The sequence below is a fragment of the Pteropus medius genome, unplaced genomic scaffold, assembly GCF_902729225.1.
Source record: "Pteropus medius unplaced genomic scaffold, Ma_sr-lr_union100, whole genome shotgun sequence".
NCBI lineage: Eukaryota > Metazoa > Chordata > Mammalia > Chiroptera > Pteropodidae > Pteropus > Pteropus medius.
The window spans coordinates 94,459-113,331 of record NW_024340693.1 but is presented as its reverse complement, the minus strand read 5'-3'; the positions used below and the strand labels follow the sequence as shown (position 1 = coordinate 113,331).

The 18,873-nt window shown below is 44.7% G+C and overlaps 1 protein-coding gene across 7 annotated transcripts in view; it reads left to right on the top strand.

Annotated features, from left to right (window-relative positions):
- Window positions 1-18,873, top strand: part of FRY (FRY microtubule binding protein) — a 320,056-nt gene that overhangs the window by 211,803 nt on the left and 89,380 nt on the right. For all 7 annotated transcript variants that reach the window (XM_039861088.1, XM_039861099.1, XM_039860841.1 and 4 more), the window contains 6 exons: window positions 3,908-4,076; window positions 6,581-6,673; window positions 6,763-6,861; window positions 8,522-8,623; window positions 16,873-16,976; window positions 17,432-17,540. In XM_039861088.1, coding sequence (XP_039717022.1) covers window positions 3,908-4,076; window positions 6,581-6,673; window positions 6,763-6,861; window positions 8,522-8,623; window positions 16,873-16,976; window positions 17,432-17,540 — 676 coding nt within the window. The remainder of the gene's footprint in view (window positions 1-3,907; window positions 4,077-6,580; window positions 6,674-6,762; window positions 6,862-8,521; window positions 8,624-16,872; window positions 16,977-17,431; window positions 17,541-18,873) is intronic.

Sequence of the window (18,873 nt, the reverse complement as noted above, 5' to 3'; positions counted from 1 at the left end):
GAGCTGGACGGCAGCGATCTGGGCCGGTCTGACCGAGACTGCATTGGACTTTTATTATAGCCGCTGCAGTCATTTAGGTTCATCAGCTCTCAAGAAAAAAAAAAAAAAAAGCGGAATGCATTTTGGAGAGATTTCCATGGCAATTGAATGATAGAAGCATTGGCATTTTGAAGGGAGAAACTGTAATTAATCTGGCAAATTAATTCACGCGCATCTACTTCATTCCTAGAAAAGATCAGAAAAATGAGTTGTTAATATGTATTTTGGCTGACGTATCCAACCCTGAAAGTCTCAACATATTTCTTTGTAATTACCCCAGCATAGCTCTGTTATCCAATCGTTTGGGAAGTCCAACATGCCAAAAACAACATTTCGTGTTTTTATTAGTTTTTTGCGAATTGCGCATAACGACGTGGTGGCTTCCGTAGCTGCGTGGATTTTGGGTTGTGAGAACTGAGAGACGAGGCCCTAGTTAAGGGACATTCGAAGGCTGTAGGAGTTTCCGTATTCGGTCAGATGTCCCAAGCCAACGTTTTCTTGCCAACAGTGGCTTTTTTTATGTTCTTATTACGTCAGTATTTGTCCCCGTTCTGCAGTAGTAGAACGTAAGAAACGCCTCGATTTGGGCAATGCTCCAGGACTTTGGAGTCACAAGAGAACCCGTTGGCCGGGGGGCTCTTGCCGTTAGTCGCAATGATACACGGTCTTCGCAGTCAATGTACAGGTAACCCTTACTGATGGCTGGTCCCACCTTAAACTGCTGTCATGCTGCGATCAGCACATTGCTTCCTTCCCTTAAGTACACTAGGACCATGGCGTCATCATTGCTTTAGAAAGGCGCTCCTTCCTTCGTCCTGAGGAGAGGGAAGGATGTATGCTTGTCTGGTACCAGACATTTGGTGATCTCTTTTTAAAAATAAACTTGAGAAATGCGACAATTCTAATTTTAGATTTTATATCTAGTCCCCTGTGGTAATGCATATGAAACATTTTATTCATTACGATTTTAGTTATATAATACTTAGAGTTTAAGTTTTAGCAGAATCACTATTTTTGGTCTCACTAGCGATAATGTGCTTAATTCTTATCCTGCAGAGAGAACTTTTTCACTAAGTGATATTTGCCCAAAGCATTAATTTTTTCAAAGTCAATTAAGTTAAAATTAGGCTTTTTTTTTTTTAAGGTAAAGTGGGGGTTTTTTTGGTTAAAATCTGGTATATTCATTTAAACAGTGATGGTTGCTCCTAAGATTCATAGATTTCAAAACTGCTTTCTCTTTATGATATAATTGTAATATAAATATTCTTCTCTCACTTATATTATATGTCCTATTCATTTTAAAGCAGAAGTTTATATTATGTAAATGTGATAGCAAACCAAAGGCCAAGAAATCATTTAGTTAATATATTTACTAAAGACAGTAATAAATACTCAAGTCATGGTCATTGAAAAGAAATTTATTTTTCCCTAAAATTATTTTGTGGAAAAATAGACCTTAAGTACAAATAGATTTTTGGATTATTTTTATGCTAAAATAACATGATTATGTCATTTGGGACTTTTTAAAATAAAAGATAGCCATATTTATTTTTAAATGAGAAATAAATAGCCTTTCAGCCACTAACTCATGAGAATATTGAAACAGCGAGTTATACAGATAACCTGCCTTCTCCCGACTCCCCGTTTTAGTCGTAGATGAGAATGGAAGACATGCCCCTTAGTATCCTGTGGTCTTCAAAACAATGTAAATCTAACCTATAAGACCCATTTTTTTTTAACTCACATTTCAAAATTAAAACCGTAGATGGTTTATTTAGTGTTTGGAAATAACTTGAATTAAAATAGAATTTCTAAAACTCCGGTTCAGAATTATTACATTTTTATAATCTTGGTTGAAAGGGTCACTTTCGTTGCTTTCCTCGCCATTCTTGCTCCCAAACCTCATTCCATCTCTGCCCAGAGACCTCTGCTCGCCCCCCAGCAGCTCAGACCCCCTCTGAAATCTCTACCCAGCTGGAAAGAGACCCTCATTCTCCAGTGTCCTCCACTGGATAGTGTAGGAGGAAGTGATCTGGCCTTGGGCGTTCAACCTTCCCGAAAGGTCAAAGAGACGCAGCCAGAGTGCCAGGTACCACGTGCTAACACACCTCATAATGACATCATTATCATTATTGTTGTTATTCACGTGACTCACGGTCAATACTACAGTCTTATCTTCCCAATTAAACCATACATTGTCACAAACTGTGCAACTGGAGTATGATGGAAATTGCTGGAATTGGCATCAGAAGACCTGGGTTTGAGTCTGTCACTTTGATCTTCCAGATCTGTTTCTTCACTTATAAAGTGGAGAAGCATTCAGTGCCTGACTCAACAGGTTGTTGAAATAAAAATGTAAAAGAGGGTAACGTGCATCAGATGAACAGCATCTTACAAAGGTGTCTGATTGTTTTCCCTATTTATCAGCTTTAGCACATCGGAGTCACCTGCAGGGCTTGTTCAGCAAGACTGCTGGACTCACCCCAGTGCTGCTTATTCAGGGGGTGTAGGGTGGGCCAGGGAGTGTGTGTTACTCATAAGTTCCCAGGTGACACTGACTTGGGGACTGCACTTTGAGGACCGCTGGTCTGGACATAACGTTGCAGAGATTCAGAGTTAGGGACTCTAGAGCCAGACACTTTGCTTAGAATTCTGGCTCCGCCATTTACCAGCTTTGTGACTTCACTGCATTGCAAACTCTCTGCCTCGAGTTCCTCTTCTGTAAAATGGGTATAATCATAGTGCCCTACTAGAGTCGTGGGCATCGAATGAATCACTGAACGTGAGGCCCACTGAACCTTGCCTTGCTTATCGTAAGGGCTATGTGTCTGCTTGCTGCTACTATCATCATCAATTTTCTTGAAAAAGTAGAAGAGTGATGACATTAGAATTTGAAATTTAACTTTTATTATCACAATTACCCTCTCTAATCGTGTCTTGTTCCTAATTGATACTTTTTACTTGTGTGGAAACGCAGGCTGGTAGACTCAGGAAACAAAATACTGAGTCAGTGAGTCTTAGAATGCTTTCCTTGTTTTTTCTTTTTTCTTTTTCTTTTTTTTTTTAACAGTCAAACGGGCCCTCTCAGAAATAGTTCGATAGTTTGGATAACTTTTATGTGTATATTTCATCATCCCCATGTATTTTACAGATGTGCTAGTACTTTGCATCCTCTTAAGGTCTATTCTTTGTTTAATCCTATATGATGATGTTGTTGTCATCAATATTAATTATTAATATTGTTTTACTTTCACACAATACAAATGCTGTAAGCGCTTTTGGGACTGGGTCTTTTCAGCTGTGAACCCCCATACATGGGGAGCTTGTCCACCTTTTAGCTCTGATTTCAATGTCCCCATTACTAGATTTCCCTTCGACCTAGAAGTATCTTTTCTCAATAATCATGAACCTAAAACTATAAAGCAAACCACACCATAGAGCTCTGGAAGCGGATGCAGGGACATCTCTGGGCCTAAGTTCTTTCCTGTCGCCGTCAGGACTGGCCGGCCTAGCACGTTATTGCTCATACGCTCATAATCAGATGCCTCATGCCCTCGGGGTCCGTAAGTATGCTGAGAATTGCGAAACCCAAGGAAACGGAGCTTGATTTGAGAGCTAGGCCATTTCGAGAGGACCTAAATAACCCCGGGTCATCTCTCTAGCCTGAAAGAGACGTTGAGCATCTTACAAAATAAGAGAAGAGAGAAGATTGGGCTCTTCCAAAATCCCCAGTGTCGAACCCTTACACAGTGATAGCCACTTGACTCTGACTGATTCTAAGGACCCCCATCCCTGTCACCCCAAGATGCTGGAGGTCTCCATTGTAGTCTGTTATTTAACAGATAAATGACTCGTGTTCTCTTCTTAGATTCCCTGCTGTGAAGAAGAAATTTATGGCAGAGCTCAAAGAATTACGGCACAAGGAGCAGAGCCCGTATGTCGTTCAGAGCATCATCAGCTTGATAATGGGGATGAAGTTCTTTCGAATTAAGATGTACCCGGTGGAGGACTTCGAGGCCTCTCTTCAGTTCATGCAGGTAATGTCATCAAAGAGCTGCCAGCTGGGACAGCACCTTCCTGGGGTTGGCCGACCAGGGGTGTGAAAACCCACTCACCCAGGTAGCAAAGTCATACTTTTCCCTCAACATTTATTAACGGGCTTTGTGACCAAATGATAGAGCCGCGGGCATAGAATTTCGTTTTAGAGCTTAATATCATCTTTGGGACAGGGTGTCCAGTGGAATGTCTGGTTAACCTTTTTCCTCTTTTTTTTACCCATTGGCTACATATTCGTGAATAAAATATAGCTGATTCGTTTACTTTTTAGGGTTGATAGCATTGAATTGGCTATGTTAACATTCATGGTCATCAGAACTTTAAATAATGAAGAAATCTTTTGTATTTATACTATAAGAGTCTATTTTTAAAATATCTACCAAACCATACAGGCTTAGGTGTCAGTTCCACGGCATTTATCATTATATGCCAGCAGAAGAATTGTTATTAATGAGGATTTCACAGAATGTGCAGCTTTATTAGAGTTTACAAAATGTTGGTACATGAAGGTTTTTTTTTTTTTCCATATTCTGCAAATCAGATTTAACGAGGATCTTAATCAATATAGAGCGTAGAGCTAGGGTTATGAATACAGGTTCATATCCACCAGGACAGCAAGAGGCAAGGGTAACAGCATGTGCTGGTGATGATGTGCAGAAAATGGAACCTTCATACAGTGCAGGTGGGAACGTAAAAAGCCACAAAAGCTTTGGAAAATATTTTGGCAGTTCCAAGTGGCAGATCCAGCAATGCCACTTCTAGGTATATACCATAGAGAAATGAAAATATATATCCACACAAAAAGTTGAATGCCAGTGTTCATAGCAGCATTGTTCATAATAGCAAAAACGTAGATAAAACCGAAGTGTCCAGCTGATGAATAATAAACAAAACGCGATATATCCATACAATGGAATATTACTTAGCCATGAAAAGGAATGAAGTACTGACACATGCTACAATATGGATAAACTTGAAAATATCGTGCTAAGTGAAAGAAGCCAGTCACAGAAGGCCACATGTTATATGACTCCTTTTAAATGACTTGTCCAGAATAGGCAAATCCATAGAGACGAAGCAGGCGTGTGGGGCCGGAGGAAGGGGGGTATGGGTGGAGAGGTTGGGAATGGCTGCTCAGAGGTGCAAAGATTCTTTGCAGGATAATGAAAAGGTTCCGGATTCAGTGGTGGTGATCGATAGCTGCGCCATGGTGTAGATGTGAAAAGCCTTTGAATCGTACACTTGAAATGGGTGGGTTGCAGGGTGCGTGAACTGTATCTCAGAAAATCTGCAAAGAAATACATACAGGCTGCGTGTCAAATGTCCCGGGTTTGAAATCAAGCTCCAGCTCTGTGACCTCGGGCAGGTCAGACTTAACCCCTCCCAGCCTCACTTACCTTATCTGCAAAGCGGTGATAATGACAGTAACCGTAGACAGCGGTTCTGAGGATTCTTGGTGCATGGCGAGCACTCAGGGGCTGTTGACCATTATTATTTTTATTACTGATAATTCATGTATCTCCCCGCTTGAAGGGCGCTGTGAGAGCGTGTTTCTCACACACGCCACGTGATAGGGGTGGGGGGGACCACGATTCTGGAGACCATAGCTGCATTCTGTCACCACACCTTTCTGCACGGGCAGTGCCTGTCTTGGGCTGGAGTCTCGGTGTGATATTGACAGACTGGGGACTTTAGTAGCTGTTGTTGGCGAGGGTCCCAGCATCGACTGGAAATAAATGGTAGTAGCTAATGTAGATGGTGACGTGTCATCCCAGCCCTGGACTCTACATGAAAACAACAGCTGGTGAAGATCACAGTACGTTACTGAGCGGGGCTGGCAGAGTTCCGGACGGGCCCCTGTGTGATTCCCTGGGCAATGGAAATACTCCCACAGACGACAGTCCACAGGCAAAGACATCCTTGCTTGAGGAACTATCGCAAACGTTTCCTTATCTGAGGCGGGGCAGGGAGCCTTCCAGACTTGCTCGTAAAACTGAATCATAAAAACCCTGGGCTGGTGAATAAAGAGCTCTGCATCCGGGGCCGTCAGGGCCTAAAATAAGTATGATGTCTCCTGCCTCTCTTCCTACATTTACCTTCTCTGGGCGTCTGCGTTTGTGGGTTAATCAAGGGCCCGGGGCCTCACACACAGTAGGCGGTCAACAGGAATTTGTTGGAAATGAATGCTGAGCGAATCAACGGTGTCAGCAGGTGACTGTCTGCTGCTGGCTGGTTGTGTAGGTGCCATGTCTGTTCGGTGCAGTGGTTTGACATCGGAGTAGGAACTGGACGAGAAGAAAACCAGCCTCGGCGAATGTCATTCTGGCCTCGGCGAACTTAAATACGAAAACCGAGTCTGTGATTTCGTTAATAGGTTATGGAATATGCGACGTCAGTGCGTATGATGGAATTCACGGCTATTTCCTTAAATTCGTGCAAACCCTAAAGTTTTATGTGCGCATCTCACTCTTTTTCTACTTGTCAGGAATGCGCACACTACTTCCTCGAGGTCAAGGACAAAGACATCAAGCATGCTTTGGCCGGGCTTTTCGTTGAAATTCTTGTCCCAGTAGCTGCCGTGAGTCGTTACGTTTTCATTTTTAAGAATTTTTCACATTCGTTTAGAGAAGGGAATTAATGTAACGTTAACATGCATCTGTGTTTCAGGCGGTGAAAAACGAAGTCAATGTCCCCTGCCTTAGAAACTTTGTTGAAAGTCTCTATGACACCACGCTGGAACTCTCTTCTCGGAAGAAGCATTCCTTGGTTAGTAACAATGACAAAACTGCAGAGACAAAAACTCTCTGCTTTGGCGGGATCCATTTGAGGGCACTGACGGGGGCCTCACCCGCAGCTCGCCCAGGTACAGGCAGCGTTTCAAAATGCGGAGCTCGCCCTTCACGTCGGTCACGGTTGACTCACGGTGACGCGAGGGGTTGAGGCCATGTCACCTCGGCTGATGCTTCTGGTCCTAAGGGTTCTGTTGTTCACTTCCAGGGTTGGCTTAACTTGATTTTTGTTTTAGTTTCTGAGGTATTTTCCCTCCAATCTGAAAGCTGAAGTTTATAATCACAGGTTCTCTTCTCATTTCCAGAGTCTTCCCAGGCTAACCCTATCCCGATATTCAGAACTAAAATGGACCAGGCAGGGCGGGTGGTGGCTGGGACACAGGCAGTTCCCTGGGAGCATGACTCTGTCATGACTGAGAAAACGATTTTGAGGGGAGCTTTTGCGCTGAAGAGCAGCATAGAAAATTATTTGAAATTACTACAGCCTTTTGCCCTCAGTGGTCAATATAGCTCTGGCTCATGGACCAACAAGGGGTCTACCAGCTGTCATTGCAACAGTGTGGCAGAAGCTGCCCGCCTGGGTCTCTGCTCGTCGGCATGGTCTATGCTAGCCTGCCAAGTACGGGCATAGTCACCACTGTCCCAGCAGATCCGCTGCTTGGCCAGCCCTGGGGATGAAGCCGCTCATTTGTCTACATTAGGTGGTCATCGTGACGAATTGCTTGGCTGTGTGTTGTTTTTGTCCGGTTTTGTTTTTAGGTTACTAGCTAGCATTAGAGCTGCACTCGGTGGCAGCAATAGTTCAAAATCAGTTTAAAATTAAGTTACTAAAAATCAGATCCAAGTTAATGAGTCGTTAAGCACCGAATACCATTGGGGCAATTGTTTTTTGCTAATTCGAGTTAACGGTCGGTTTAAATCTTCACTAGTCGAAATTTTGAGCGCCATAAAGGCGTACGCTGTCTGGTTCAGCTAAGTGATGACGGGTTCTGCATGTATGTTTTTGGGTGGCCGGCCACCCATCAGCTTTTCTGTCTTCTCCAGTTGCTGCAGGAAATTTGGCCCCATTAGGCAGGAAGAGCATAGTAGCACCTCTGTTTATTCCGTCATAAGCAAATTCCTTCTGTGGTTAGATTTGTCTTGGTGGAGTTTACCAATGCAATAACATTTCTTTTAGGAATCTTCCTTAATTACAGGAAGATTACATGCAAAAGCAAACACGTACATCTACCTCTAAGACGGGGACACGCTAGTCGATGTTTATGAGCGAAAAAGCCAGGAACATTTTCAGAATGAGCGAGCCTTCCTGCTTGCCTTCTGAGGACTGAGAGGGAGCGAGGAAAATGAGTTTGCTTTGAAAATTTATAACCGGAGGCTAAATCAGTGATTTTCGCTTATCACACACTTGTACACTATACAGATCTCTAGATTATTCCATCCCCGCCATCATCAGAAAGCGTGGGTGAAATGTCCACCTCTGTACGGCACCTGTTGGGCCTGATCGTGTTCTGATATCCCGTTTACTCTGGTCTATACGGACCACAGAGGGAGGTGGTTGGCTGTGGCCCCCGAGAACACGCGTCACCTGGTGTGTTAGAATATAAACCCTCATGTGACCTCATCTTCTTTCTCCTCAGGCCTTGTACCCTCTGGTGACCTGTCTACTCTGTGTCAGTCAGAAGCAGCTGTTTCTAAGCAGGTGGCACATTTTCCTCAACAACTGCTTATCCAACCTGAAGGTTAGTATTTGCTGGCTTTTCTTAAACAAAAAACTCTTAGATAAAAACATATATAGTTCTTAATCGGATATCTGTGCTTCTGTGAGCGTTTGTGGGACAATTGTCCTGTACTGTTGAAATAATGAAAAACACATTAATTAGAGTTGTCCTTATAAATTACAGCCAGTTCTAAAAGGTGAGTAGTGATAAGAGAAATCACAATAAACTGGGGGTAATCTTTTCTAATAAGGTCACTTTGAAAGTAAAATTAAATGCCCCTCTGTATTCAACTATTGTCGCAATAAAAAAAAAAAACTATAAAAATCTAAATGATTTTAAAAAAGGGAAGTCATACTTCATTGGTAGAAGCACGTGAATTGATTTCAGAAGCTCCTCTACCCCGCCCCTCCCCCAATTCTAGGAAAATTCCTGGGGTTAGGGGGGTTTCCATTCTGTGGGAGGGTTGACTTAGTAACAGAACACACTTATTTCCCGCCACTACTCTTTATGATCGTTTTAAGGCGCTGTATTCCGGCCACGCGTCTGCAGGTCAGTGCTGAGCCTTCACTGAGCGAGTCTCCTCGGGGAGGTGGCACAGGCGGCTGGGGAATGTGGGGGCAAAGTCACGGTTCTCGAGACGCAGGAAGCTGCAGTGACAGCAGCCGTAACGATTCCCTCTGAAACTGGCTTTGTGCCTTGAGAGTGATGAGCACTTTGGGGCTTGTAGTGTGACCTGTTGGCAAGGGACAACTAAATGAAAGTCGTCCCAATGTTGGTGCGCCTAGCACATGGGTTCCATAGTCGTCCCCAGCTGTGTGCAAAGATGTCGGATTTCTTTTAGGAGGCTGATGTTCAGTCCTTTAGAACTTTTGAGAAATGTACTGGCTCATACAATCCTGTGTGCGCTTATATGTGTCGCCTTTTCTTTTTCGTTCTAAGATACTTTAATTTGGTGAAGTAGTTAAGATTAATTATATTACTTTGGCATTTATCATAATTACATGATAATCTGCACTAGAGCTGTTTTAAGCACCGGCTATATACTGGCTCTAAAGGCTGATGGTGAAATCCAAGATTAGAATCACTTATTCTCTTCAAATTGGCACTGAACTATAAAAGCAGTGGATATAGGGTTAAGCTTTTAAGTATTCTGAAAAACGAAACTTTTTCAGGGTGATCAACTGTGACATAATGAGGTATTTTTTGAGGGATTTATCCATCTGTCATAGAGCTCTAACACATAGCCCAGTATCTTTCTCGTGTGTGATTTGGTCCACTTTTAAGTTATCCAGTAATTGGTTCCAGCTAAACATGCTTTATTGTTATTATTTTTTTTTTTAATTTTACATTTTACCCAGATAGAAAGTGGTCATTTTGTTCAAAACAAAGAAGAGAAATTATGACATGTTCACAGTGCATTTTTCGGTATCTATTATGCCAAATGTGCTTGTGATGAATTTTAGTTCAAATTATATTTTGTATGACAGTTTATTGTTGTGGCCAAAAAGACCAAAATTTTTATTGTTTAAAGTTGGGATTGAAATACAGCAGCATAATCTTACTTTGGAACTTAATTGCTTCAAAGTTAGAACAATGTTTGGAACTCTGGTCAAAGGCCGCCGAAAAGACTTAATAACTGGGTTGTCAGTGGCCCTACAGAAAGATGTTTCTCCATACAAACACTTCAAGCTTTGGGATTTCATGAAAGGGAAGGGCAGTAGATCACAAAGAGTCAGTAGGGTAGAGGCCGAACCACATTCCAGAATTCAGCTCAGTTCATCAAGTGTTTTACAAAGCGGTCATGGAGTGAGGTGCTGGGGAAGGTTCTGGAAGTGGGGAAAACAGGGGAAGTCAACTATAAAAGCAACTAGATATAGAGTTCCCGTCCTCTAGGAGCTTGGCCTTTCTTTGGGGGATGTTATGTAATGAGGTTGCAAAACACGTGGCACAGACCGTGGCAGGTGAAGAGCTGGGAGTAGGGAGCGCCCTGTGCCGTTCCTAGAGGTCTGGACCCCGTGAGGCGGGAAAGGTAGTTATTAGGCCAAGAAAAGGCTGTGATATTTTGCTTTATGGGTAAAAAATTGTTGGAAATTCACCCCGTGGAGGCTAAAAGACATAAAAATATCCTCGACGAGTTACAATCAGAAGGAAATTGTATCACATATGTTTAGAAGTAAACCCAGTGTGGATTAAATGGGACCATTTGAAAATGTCATAAATACACAGAAAACCTTCCAACACCTCATGAGTCCTCAGTGTGCAGGGGCGGGTGAGGGGGAGAGCTGAGGAAAAACTAACATGGCTTCAGAAGTGTCATGTCATAAAGGACCAGCAAACCCATCTTCCCCCATTAGCCTTCCCCTTTCTCCCTCCATTACCCTCCCTCCCGGGGTCCCCCCTGCCCCACGCATGCTTAAGTAATGAGCCTGGGCTTTGAACCCAAGACATTGAACTTGGCAGCCAAAAAGAAACCCCAAAAGTTAAGAAACGTATTTACTCTACAACTGATAACAAGAATAGTTCTCAGTCATTCGAGCTCGGTTATGAGCCAGGTAGGGGCTCACATGCATTGTCATGGGTCGTTATATAAATGTCACAGGCCACACTGAGTTCTCCCTGTGTTTTCATGGGTGCTATTGATGATTTTCTAGAAGTTTTGCCCAGATAGCCAGCCACTCCTCATGTGAAACTGAAACATTAGTCAGCCTAGCTCCATCGTCCTAGAAATCAAAGTACAGAATTAAAAAGAGGTTCTCCTCTTTCTCATCTCAGTCCCTGCTTGAGCTAGAACTTGAACGCATCCCTTTATTCAGTCGGTCACTCGGTCAACAATTCTCTGCACGTGTCCCAGACAGTGTTGTAGGTGCTGGGGATGAGTGGTGAGTAAGACAGCAACACAGTCTGGTCTCTCAGACCTTGTGATTTAGTGGGGGAGGCAGACGGTAAACAAGTAAACAAAGGTGTGAGAAAAAAAAATTTCGGGTAGCGGTAACTGCTAGAAAGAAGATCGAACAGGATGTCATGATAGAGGGTGACGTACTAGAGTCGGGCACAGGCAGGGCGGGGGGTGAGAGGAAGGTCTTTTAACTTCTCCTAGGGAATCTCAAAAAAAGTGCGCTTGTCAGAAATGATTTGCTGAAACTTGTCTTCGGCACCTAATACAGATTTGTGTGTAATGGGCAGAGTGAAGTTCAAGGAGGGTTTGTTTTAGCTTTTCATATAATAGTAAGTGTATTAATATCTTTATTTCATAAGTGGAGCCACTGAGGAATAGATTAAAGATCCCAGTCTGCCCGAATGCACTAAAATGTGTGGCGCCATTTATTTGAAAACAGCTACTGTTCTCTTCAGAAATACCAAATTTAAACGAGCGGGACAGTACTAGCTATTTTAAATATTAATTTTCAAGAAGTAGTTATTCTGCTTTGCTATTAACCTTATTTCTAAAAACGAGAACATCTCTTATCACCCATTTCAGATCTGTCAGAGGCACATTTCAGAGTGGAATACACAGATTCTCGTAGCGCCTATAAACTGAGTCTAAAAATTAACGATCAGATGACAGGCGTATTACTTTTCATGAATTCTTTATTTATTCAGCCACTGAATAGGGAAGTGATCTCCGTAAATCGCCGGTACAGTAATTATAGAGGGTATTCTAAACTGTAGCATATATGTTATGTGGATAATATAGTCATGAAAAAGAGTGAAATACCAGCAAAGCAAATTGATTCAAGTATCAAACGGAAATGCCACAAAGAATCAAGGTCTCGACTGTGACGTGCAAGGGAATACAGCAGGGAGAAATTCGTTTACCTAAGTGGCTTTCATTGAAATAGAAGAGAAAACCAGAAGTTATCTGAGTATGACAGGATCGAAAGGTGACTAAAATTGTTTATCAATCTGTGGCGATAGATGTTTACCTTAGCGTGCACGAGAATCTCCAGAAACGCACAGGTGACTTGGCGTCCGCTCATGGACCTTAAACTCTGGTCTATCCGGTGAACCTGTCACCAGTTAAGTTATCGGTGGATTCAGTCCTCTCTGCTTGTCACTGTTTGCAGTGAGTTGCTGTAACTAAGTCAAAAGCAACATTTAGAGCAGGCGGGCATGGTGTCGGGCAGGCTGGCGTGTCACGTGACCGGAGTGAAGTGCAGGGGTCCGGGAAAGGTTCACCCCGAAGTCGGCCAGTTTGTTGGACTGTTTTATCAATGCAACTTCAGATCCGTAATTAATCTATTGGTTAAATAGCTAATGGAGAAGCAGGTTCCAATGGGAGAACACGCTTTCGATCTCGAAGTAGAGTTCTTTGACACAGAAACCAGCGGTTTGAGTCATGTGCTAAAAACATCTGCATCTCGGAAATATATATCCAGCCCCTATTATGTTAGCTGCAATGGGAACACAAAGGCAATGAGGGAGAAGTCCTGTTTTCAAGCAGAGAGCAATCCAGGATGTTGCCGGTAGCACCTCTGAGCAGCCGCCACAAAAAACTAAACTGAAGTGGAAAAAAATTGACGCTTTGGACACCCTGGTCGCCCAGGTTCACATTCTGGCTCTGCCACGTGTCAGCCCTTCCGTGCCTCATGGCTTGAGAGCATCACAGGATCTGCTTCCCAGGTTGTCGTGAGCGTTAAAATCAGTTAACGTATTGATCAGAACTGAGAGCAGCACCTGACGTCCTAAGCACGGTGTGTTGTATACACTGCAGTTTCTGAGAAAACAGCCCTTGGGGAGCAGAAGTCAGTTGCTACCCAGGCTGTCATTCACGAGCCTGATGACTTCGAGCGAGTCATTTGGCCTCTTTCCATGTTAGAATCCCTCAGCGGATGTCGTGGTATGTGAAGCACTTTTGAAATATCAGAATGCCATGCGCATGTAAGATGTTCCGTGATGTCACGTGGATTAGCTTCGGCTACACGGAAGGAGTTGCCTGCCACGTGGGTTCTGTGTAAAGAAATCTTGCTTATGCATCAAATTTTCAGCTGCTACTCACGATGTGCTTTGTAAAAATTTGGTGTTCACCAGTAACCTGCTGTATGGCAGTCACTGAGGACACAAAGACGAACCACCCAGAATTCCAGGAGCTCAGAGTCTGGCGGGAAACACACAAGTAAGGGGGTAGACTAACGTTCTAGAAGCTGAGAGCATCGTATCCCCCCTGGGATGCTTTCTAGGTTGCTCAAGGCTCCTGGGCGAAGCTTAGCTGCTAGTGGCCCTACCCCAGGGGGACTCAGTGTGAGATGAGGCACGTGACAGAACCCCGAGCACTGTGCGAAGCGCCTGTGACACACGGATATGCACCAGCGAAGGGATTCACAGAGGAGGCAGCACTCACACCCCCGGCATGTGCAGCCGGAGTCAGCCCGCACCACCCACTGCCTGCGGGGCCCTGGGGCCTCGTTCGTAATCTGGTTTTGGGGCAGCGGCAGAGCGTGGTCCCTGTGCGTGTTGACTTGCTCCATTCTCTGCAGACCGCAGGGAGGCAGATGGGGTTCTCACAGCTCTTCACAGGGAAAATGGGGGCCCAGAGAGATGAAGGACCTTCCCCCAGGTTGGCCGCGCCCCGCACACTGCAGAGCCGGTCGGGTGCAAGCCCAGGCACATGTGCGTGCAGTCTGCTTTTAACCCCACTCAGCACGTCGCGGACGTTCGCGAGGTGCAGTCAGTGGAGGAAGGATAGCTAGAATTCCTGAAATAGTTTAGTAGTTTAAAGTTTCCTTATGTCACCAAGACGTTCAATAGAATATAAGCTAATAATCTTACCTGTTTTACTAACAGGCAAAAAAATTCATCCTTTATGTATAAATGTATACATCTAAAAAGTTGGGGCTTTTTTTTTTTTCCTGGAGCTAGAATACTTATAAAGTTTATCTGGAACAATAAACATGCAGAAATATCTGGAAAAACCCTAAGAAGAAAAAGAGCAGTGGCCAGTGGAAGGTAGACCATACCAGATAGTAAAATGCATTCTAAGGCCTCAAAAATTAAAATGGTGTGGTATTAGTGCGTGAACAGACAGACGAACAGAACGAAGAAAGAAATCCAGAAACAGACTGAAGTGTGTACAGAAATGTAGAATGTTATAATAATGACCACACTAAAAAGTTACTTTAAAACTACATAGAATAAGAAACTTAGCTTTTCTAAATCTAAAAATCTACTTCCTATAATTTCCCTAGAATTTATTCACGAGACGTCTTTATTCAGAAAATAGTTCAAAGATAAACTTTATCCTAGGTAATTTCTAAACAGTTACGACTTCTACAAAAACCCTAAGAATACGACAGCTAAAACAGGACAAGATACACGAATAAGCGAAGGGGAGACGTAACGTAAAGCAAAAGACCTGTGAGAAAGTCGAGTGTTTTAAAGACAGTTTAGCAAACACGTATCAGTCCCCTGCAGAACGGGGGGACCCAATAGATGTCGGGGTGAACAGTGTCCCTTCAGACATCCGAACCAGTCCCCACGGAAAGCTGAAGGGCCCCGCTAGCAGTTCACGTGAGGGTGGGAGACCCTGGGGAGAGAAGAGTTTTTTGTTTTTGTTTTTTAATTTCGAAAGCTTAAACTAAACTATAATTTTGGATGGTGAAAATACAAAGTAGAGCAGAGAAGTGATTATCGTAAAGTCAGGACACGTTATCTGCGGGAGGAACAAGATTATAGTTGAAATGGGGCAAGTGATGGGATGGGGGCTTCAGAGTTGGCGGACACACTTTTTTGTTTACTCTTCGTATGTTTTATTTTTGAATTCTGCTTTTTGAATTTATTGGGGTGACACTGGTTCATAAGTTTCAAGCATACAGTTCCACGTACGTCACCTGTATGTCACATTGTGTGCTCACCACCCAAAGCCTGGTCTCCCATCGCCATGGGTTTGACCCCTTTACAGGAGGAAGTGATCTTAATGGGATGGGATTCAGGGTACTGGGGAGGGACAGGGACTGCACGAAGGAAGTGACATTTGAGTGGACTGCAGAGGGGCAGGGGCGGGCGTAAGGGAACCCCACTCCTGGCATGGAGAGGGAATGAACGTGGCCTGGTGGGCTTCGGGGAGCCTGTGGGAGAATGACGGGGTGGGGGCGGAAGAGGTAGGCCAGGTACACCGTGTCTGGAAGTGTCACCTTGATCCCACAGGCGCTGGGGCAACCACCCAACGGCGCTTTTTAAATAGAGGGGAACATAAGCAGGACAGCGTAAGTGGGACACAGTCTGGTGGCTTCCTCGGCGGCTGAGCCACTGCTGGTGTCTTGGCCTCTGTGCCATCCTGCCCGCCAGCCAGGCCTTCTTACGTGGTCTCCTTGCTCATAGCACTTCCTGTCATGAGAAGCAGTCCCCTTGGTTCACATGCCACACAGGGTCCCTCATGTGACCCCTACCTTCCTCTGGAGCCTTCCCGACCACTGCCGCTCGCTGGGCCCCAGGCCCTGGCATGCAGACGGTCCCCAGGCCCTGGCACGGGGCCCCTCTTCACCAGCTCTCCTGGCGTCCATGTGCTGTCACCTAAAATGCTCTCCTTCCCTACCGTTTGTTCACACAGTCCCAGGTTCCTAGTGCCACGCACAGTCTCTGGCCCATGTGGCCGCTCAGGTGTTTGCTAGGTGAACGGGTGAGGAGTGGAGGTTCACCTGTGTTTCCGTCCGTCCCCGGAAACCGTTTCCTGTTCTTCGTTGGGTTTGCCACCGGCTACCTCTCTCCATCTGCCAGCCCCAGCCCCTGCCAGTTTTCTGACACCTTAGTCGTTTATATTCCGTCCGCGTCCCCCACAGTTGGTGACCGCCTGGCGGAAAAGGTGATCTTTCCTCTCGGTGGCCTGGTTCTAGCAGGGCGCCTGCCGCACAGCTGTCCCAGTAAACGCTGGAGGGTGGTTAGACGGGAGGTGGGGGGCAAGGGCTAGGGAGGCAAGGCGGTAACAGCGTCTACCAGGACACAGTGACATAGGACAGATCGGTTCTCCTCTTGGCCGATCGGGTTCCCTGGAGCTGGAGGAGGAAGGCAGTCTCAAGTGTTCACATTGGCCACGGAGAGGATGACAAGCCTCCCCCAGAACGCCTCTGTTTCAGCCTCAGGGCTCTTTGGGTCCCTCGTCATAGATGATTTACCCCATGGACACTGGGAGCAAAGACCCCATGAGTCCCCAACAATGGGTGTGCCTCATGGGTGACTTGCCACCCACCCGGGGCCTTCGGTGTCCCAGCATCCAGAAAATAATTGTCATACGCCTGTCTCTGTTTACTCTCAATCTCACGTGCTGGTTTCTGTCGTAGAATAAAGACCCCAAGATGGCCCGAGTTGCCCTGGAATCTCTGTACAGGTTACTTTGGGTTTACATGATTCGAATTAAATGCGAAAGCAACACAGCTACTCAGAGGTAAGGAGCCAGCGTGGCTTCGTGGCCACACGTCCCTCAGCCACTGGAGAGAGTGTTTCGTTTTATTACTTACCTACGCTGACCCAGCCAGAAGCTGGTCGAAGCTGGCACTTTCTAGAAGATCTCGGTACTCAGGACATCTTCAGGCTCTCCTGAGTCGTTGGGTCGGCAGCCGTGATAGAAACTCCAGCCTCGACCAGGACGGCCAGGGTCCATGTCCAGGGCTGCCTTTGTCACCTTAACAAAGGAAGTGGCTGCCATTTTCCCCACTGCCCTTAGTTTTCCAGAAACAGTTTGCACAGAGTAATTATGCTAATGGAGAAAGGATGCAGTGGTTTGTTTTCTTGTGACTCTGATAACTCAGATAAGATGGCGCACCTGCCGTTTTCCGTTTTCTGTGAGGAACTGGGCTCAGCCCATCCTTCCTGTTCTCTCTCTCTCCCCTTATCTTTCAGCCGGCTCATCACCATCATCGCCACTCTTTTCCCCAAAGGGTCCCGCGGCGTGGTGCCCCGGGACATGCCTCTCAACATCTTCGTGAAAATCATTCAGTTCATCGCCCAGGTAACGGAGTCTTCCCACTGCCTTCGGGTAGCTGGTCACCCCCTCAGGAAGTACCAGTGGCCGAAGCGTCCAAAATAACCCCTTAAGTGTCCACTTTTCAGAATGGCTTTGCAAGTGTTTTCACACGTAGCTTCTGCTTTTTGCCTCGAAGCAAACCGCAACATGGGTATGTCAAGTGTTTTCAGCATCTGACCAGCGAAGGGACTAAGAGACAGAATTTAAGTGACCCATCTAAGGTCACAGAGCCCATTAGTAAAAGGGTCTGTCAACTCGTAGCCTCTGCCTTTTTCCCCGCTTCTCTGCTCTGGAGTCTCGAGTCAGGAGGAAGGAGAGTCTGATGTTTAGAGGGCATCAGGAAGAGACCATTTCGTGAAATTCAAGGGGTAAATAACAAGACTGTAACTTTCACCCTGTGCGTAAGAACGTACTGGGACCATCGGCATTCGTCAGGTGCTTACACTTCGCCAAGAACTGATCTGATAACTTTACGTGTTCTAATTTACTTAAAAACTGGCTCCAGTCATACTAAACATAGTTTTTTCGTGCTCAGTTTACTATTTAGACCCAAGAGCTTTACTTTTTAAAACCTTTTTGTGAGTGAACGGTTTCATCCCAACTTTTTGATTCGCAAAGGAATCTTAAAAGATGATTATTCCAGCTCGAGCTCTGCCACGAGCCAGCTCTATACCCTTAAACAAAGTCAGAACATTTTTTCTCTGTATCTGTAAGATGTGCATGAAAGTGCTTGCCCAGGGCACCTCAAAATGTTTTGTGGGCAAAGGGAAATGAGAGGCATGAACATACTGTTGAAGTACAATTCATATAAAGACCTAAGGTTCAATTGTTGCTTCAAAGATTGTTTAATATACGCTATCTCTCTGTACATTTGGTACAGTGAAACACCTCTGTAATGTTTGTGCTTAGGGAAAGGACGTTACTTGCTTGGCAGGCAGATAAATTAATGTAACTTTTTTACATGTAGTTGCCATGTGGCTGAGAATGTGCTTTGATTATTCTGGAATAAGTTATATAAAATGAACCCGTCATATCTTCACAGCCGCTGTCTCAAATTATTAGAATCTGGCCCCAACCTTCTCATTTAAGTAACCTTGACATGTCTAGTTTCTTGATTATTCATTTCACTTGCAGAATTGCCTGTTATAATATGAGCCCAAGGATTCACAATCTTAGAGAATGGAAAAAAGGCAATTTTGCAGTGGTATTTTTTTTTTATTATTAATTACATTTTAAATGGAGTTTCAGGAAGTTATCGGCATTCGCAGTACCAACAGGAGGAGTTGGGACTGTGCATAAGCCCAGACACTCCAAGCGT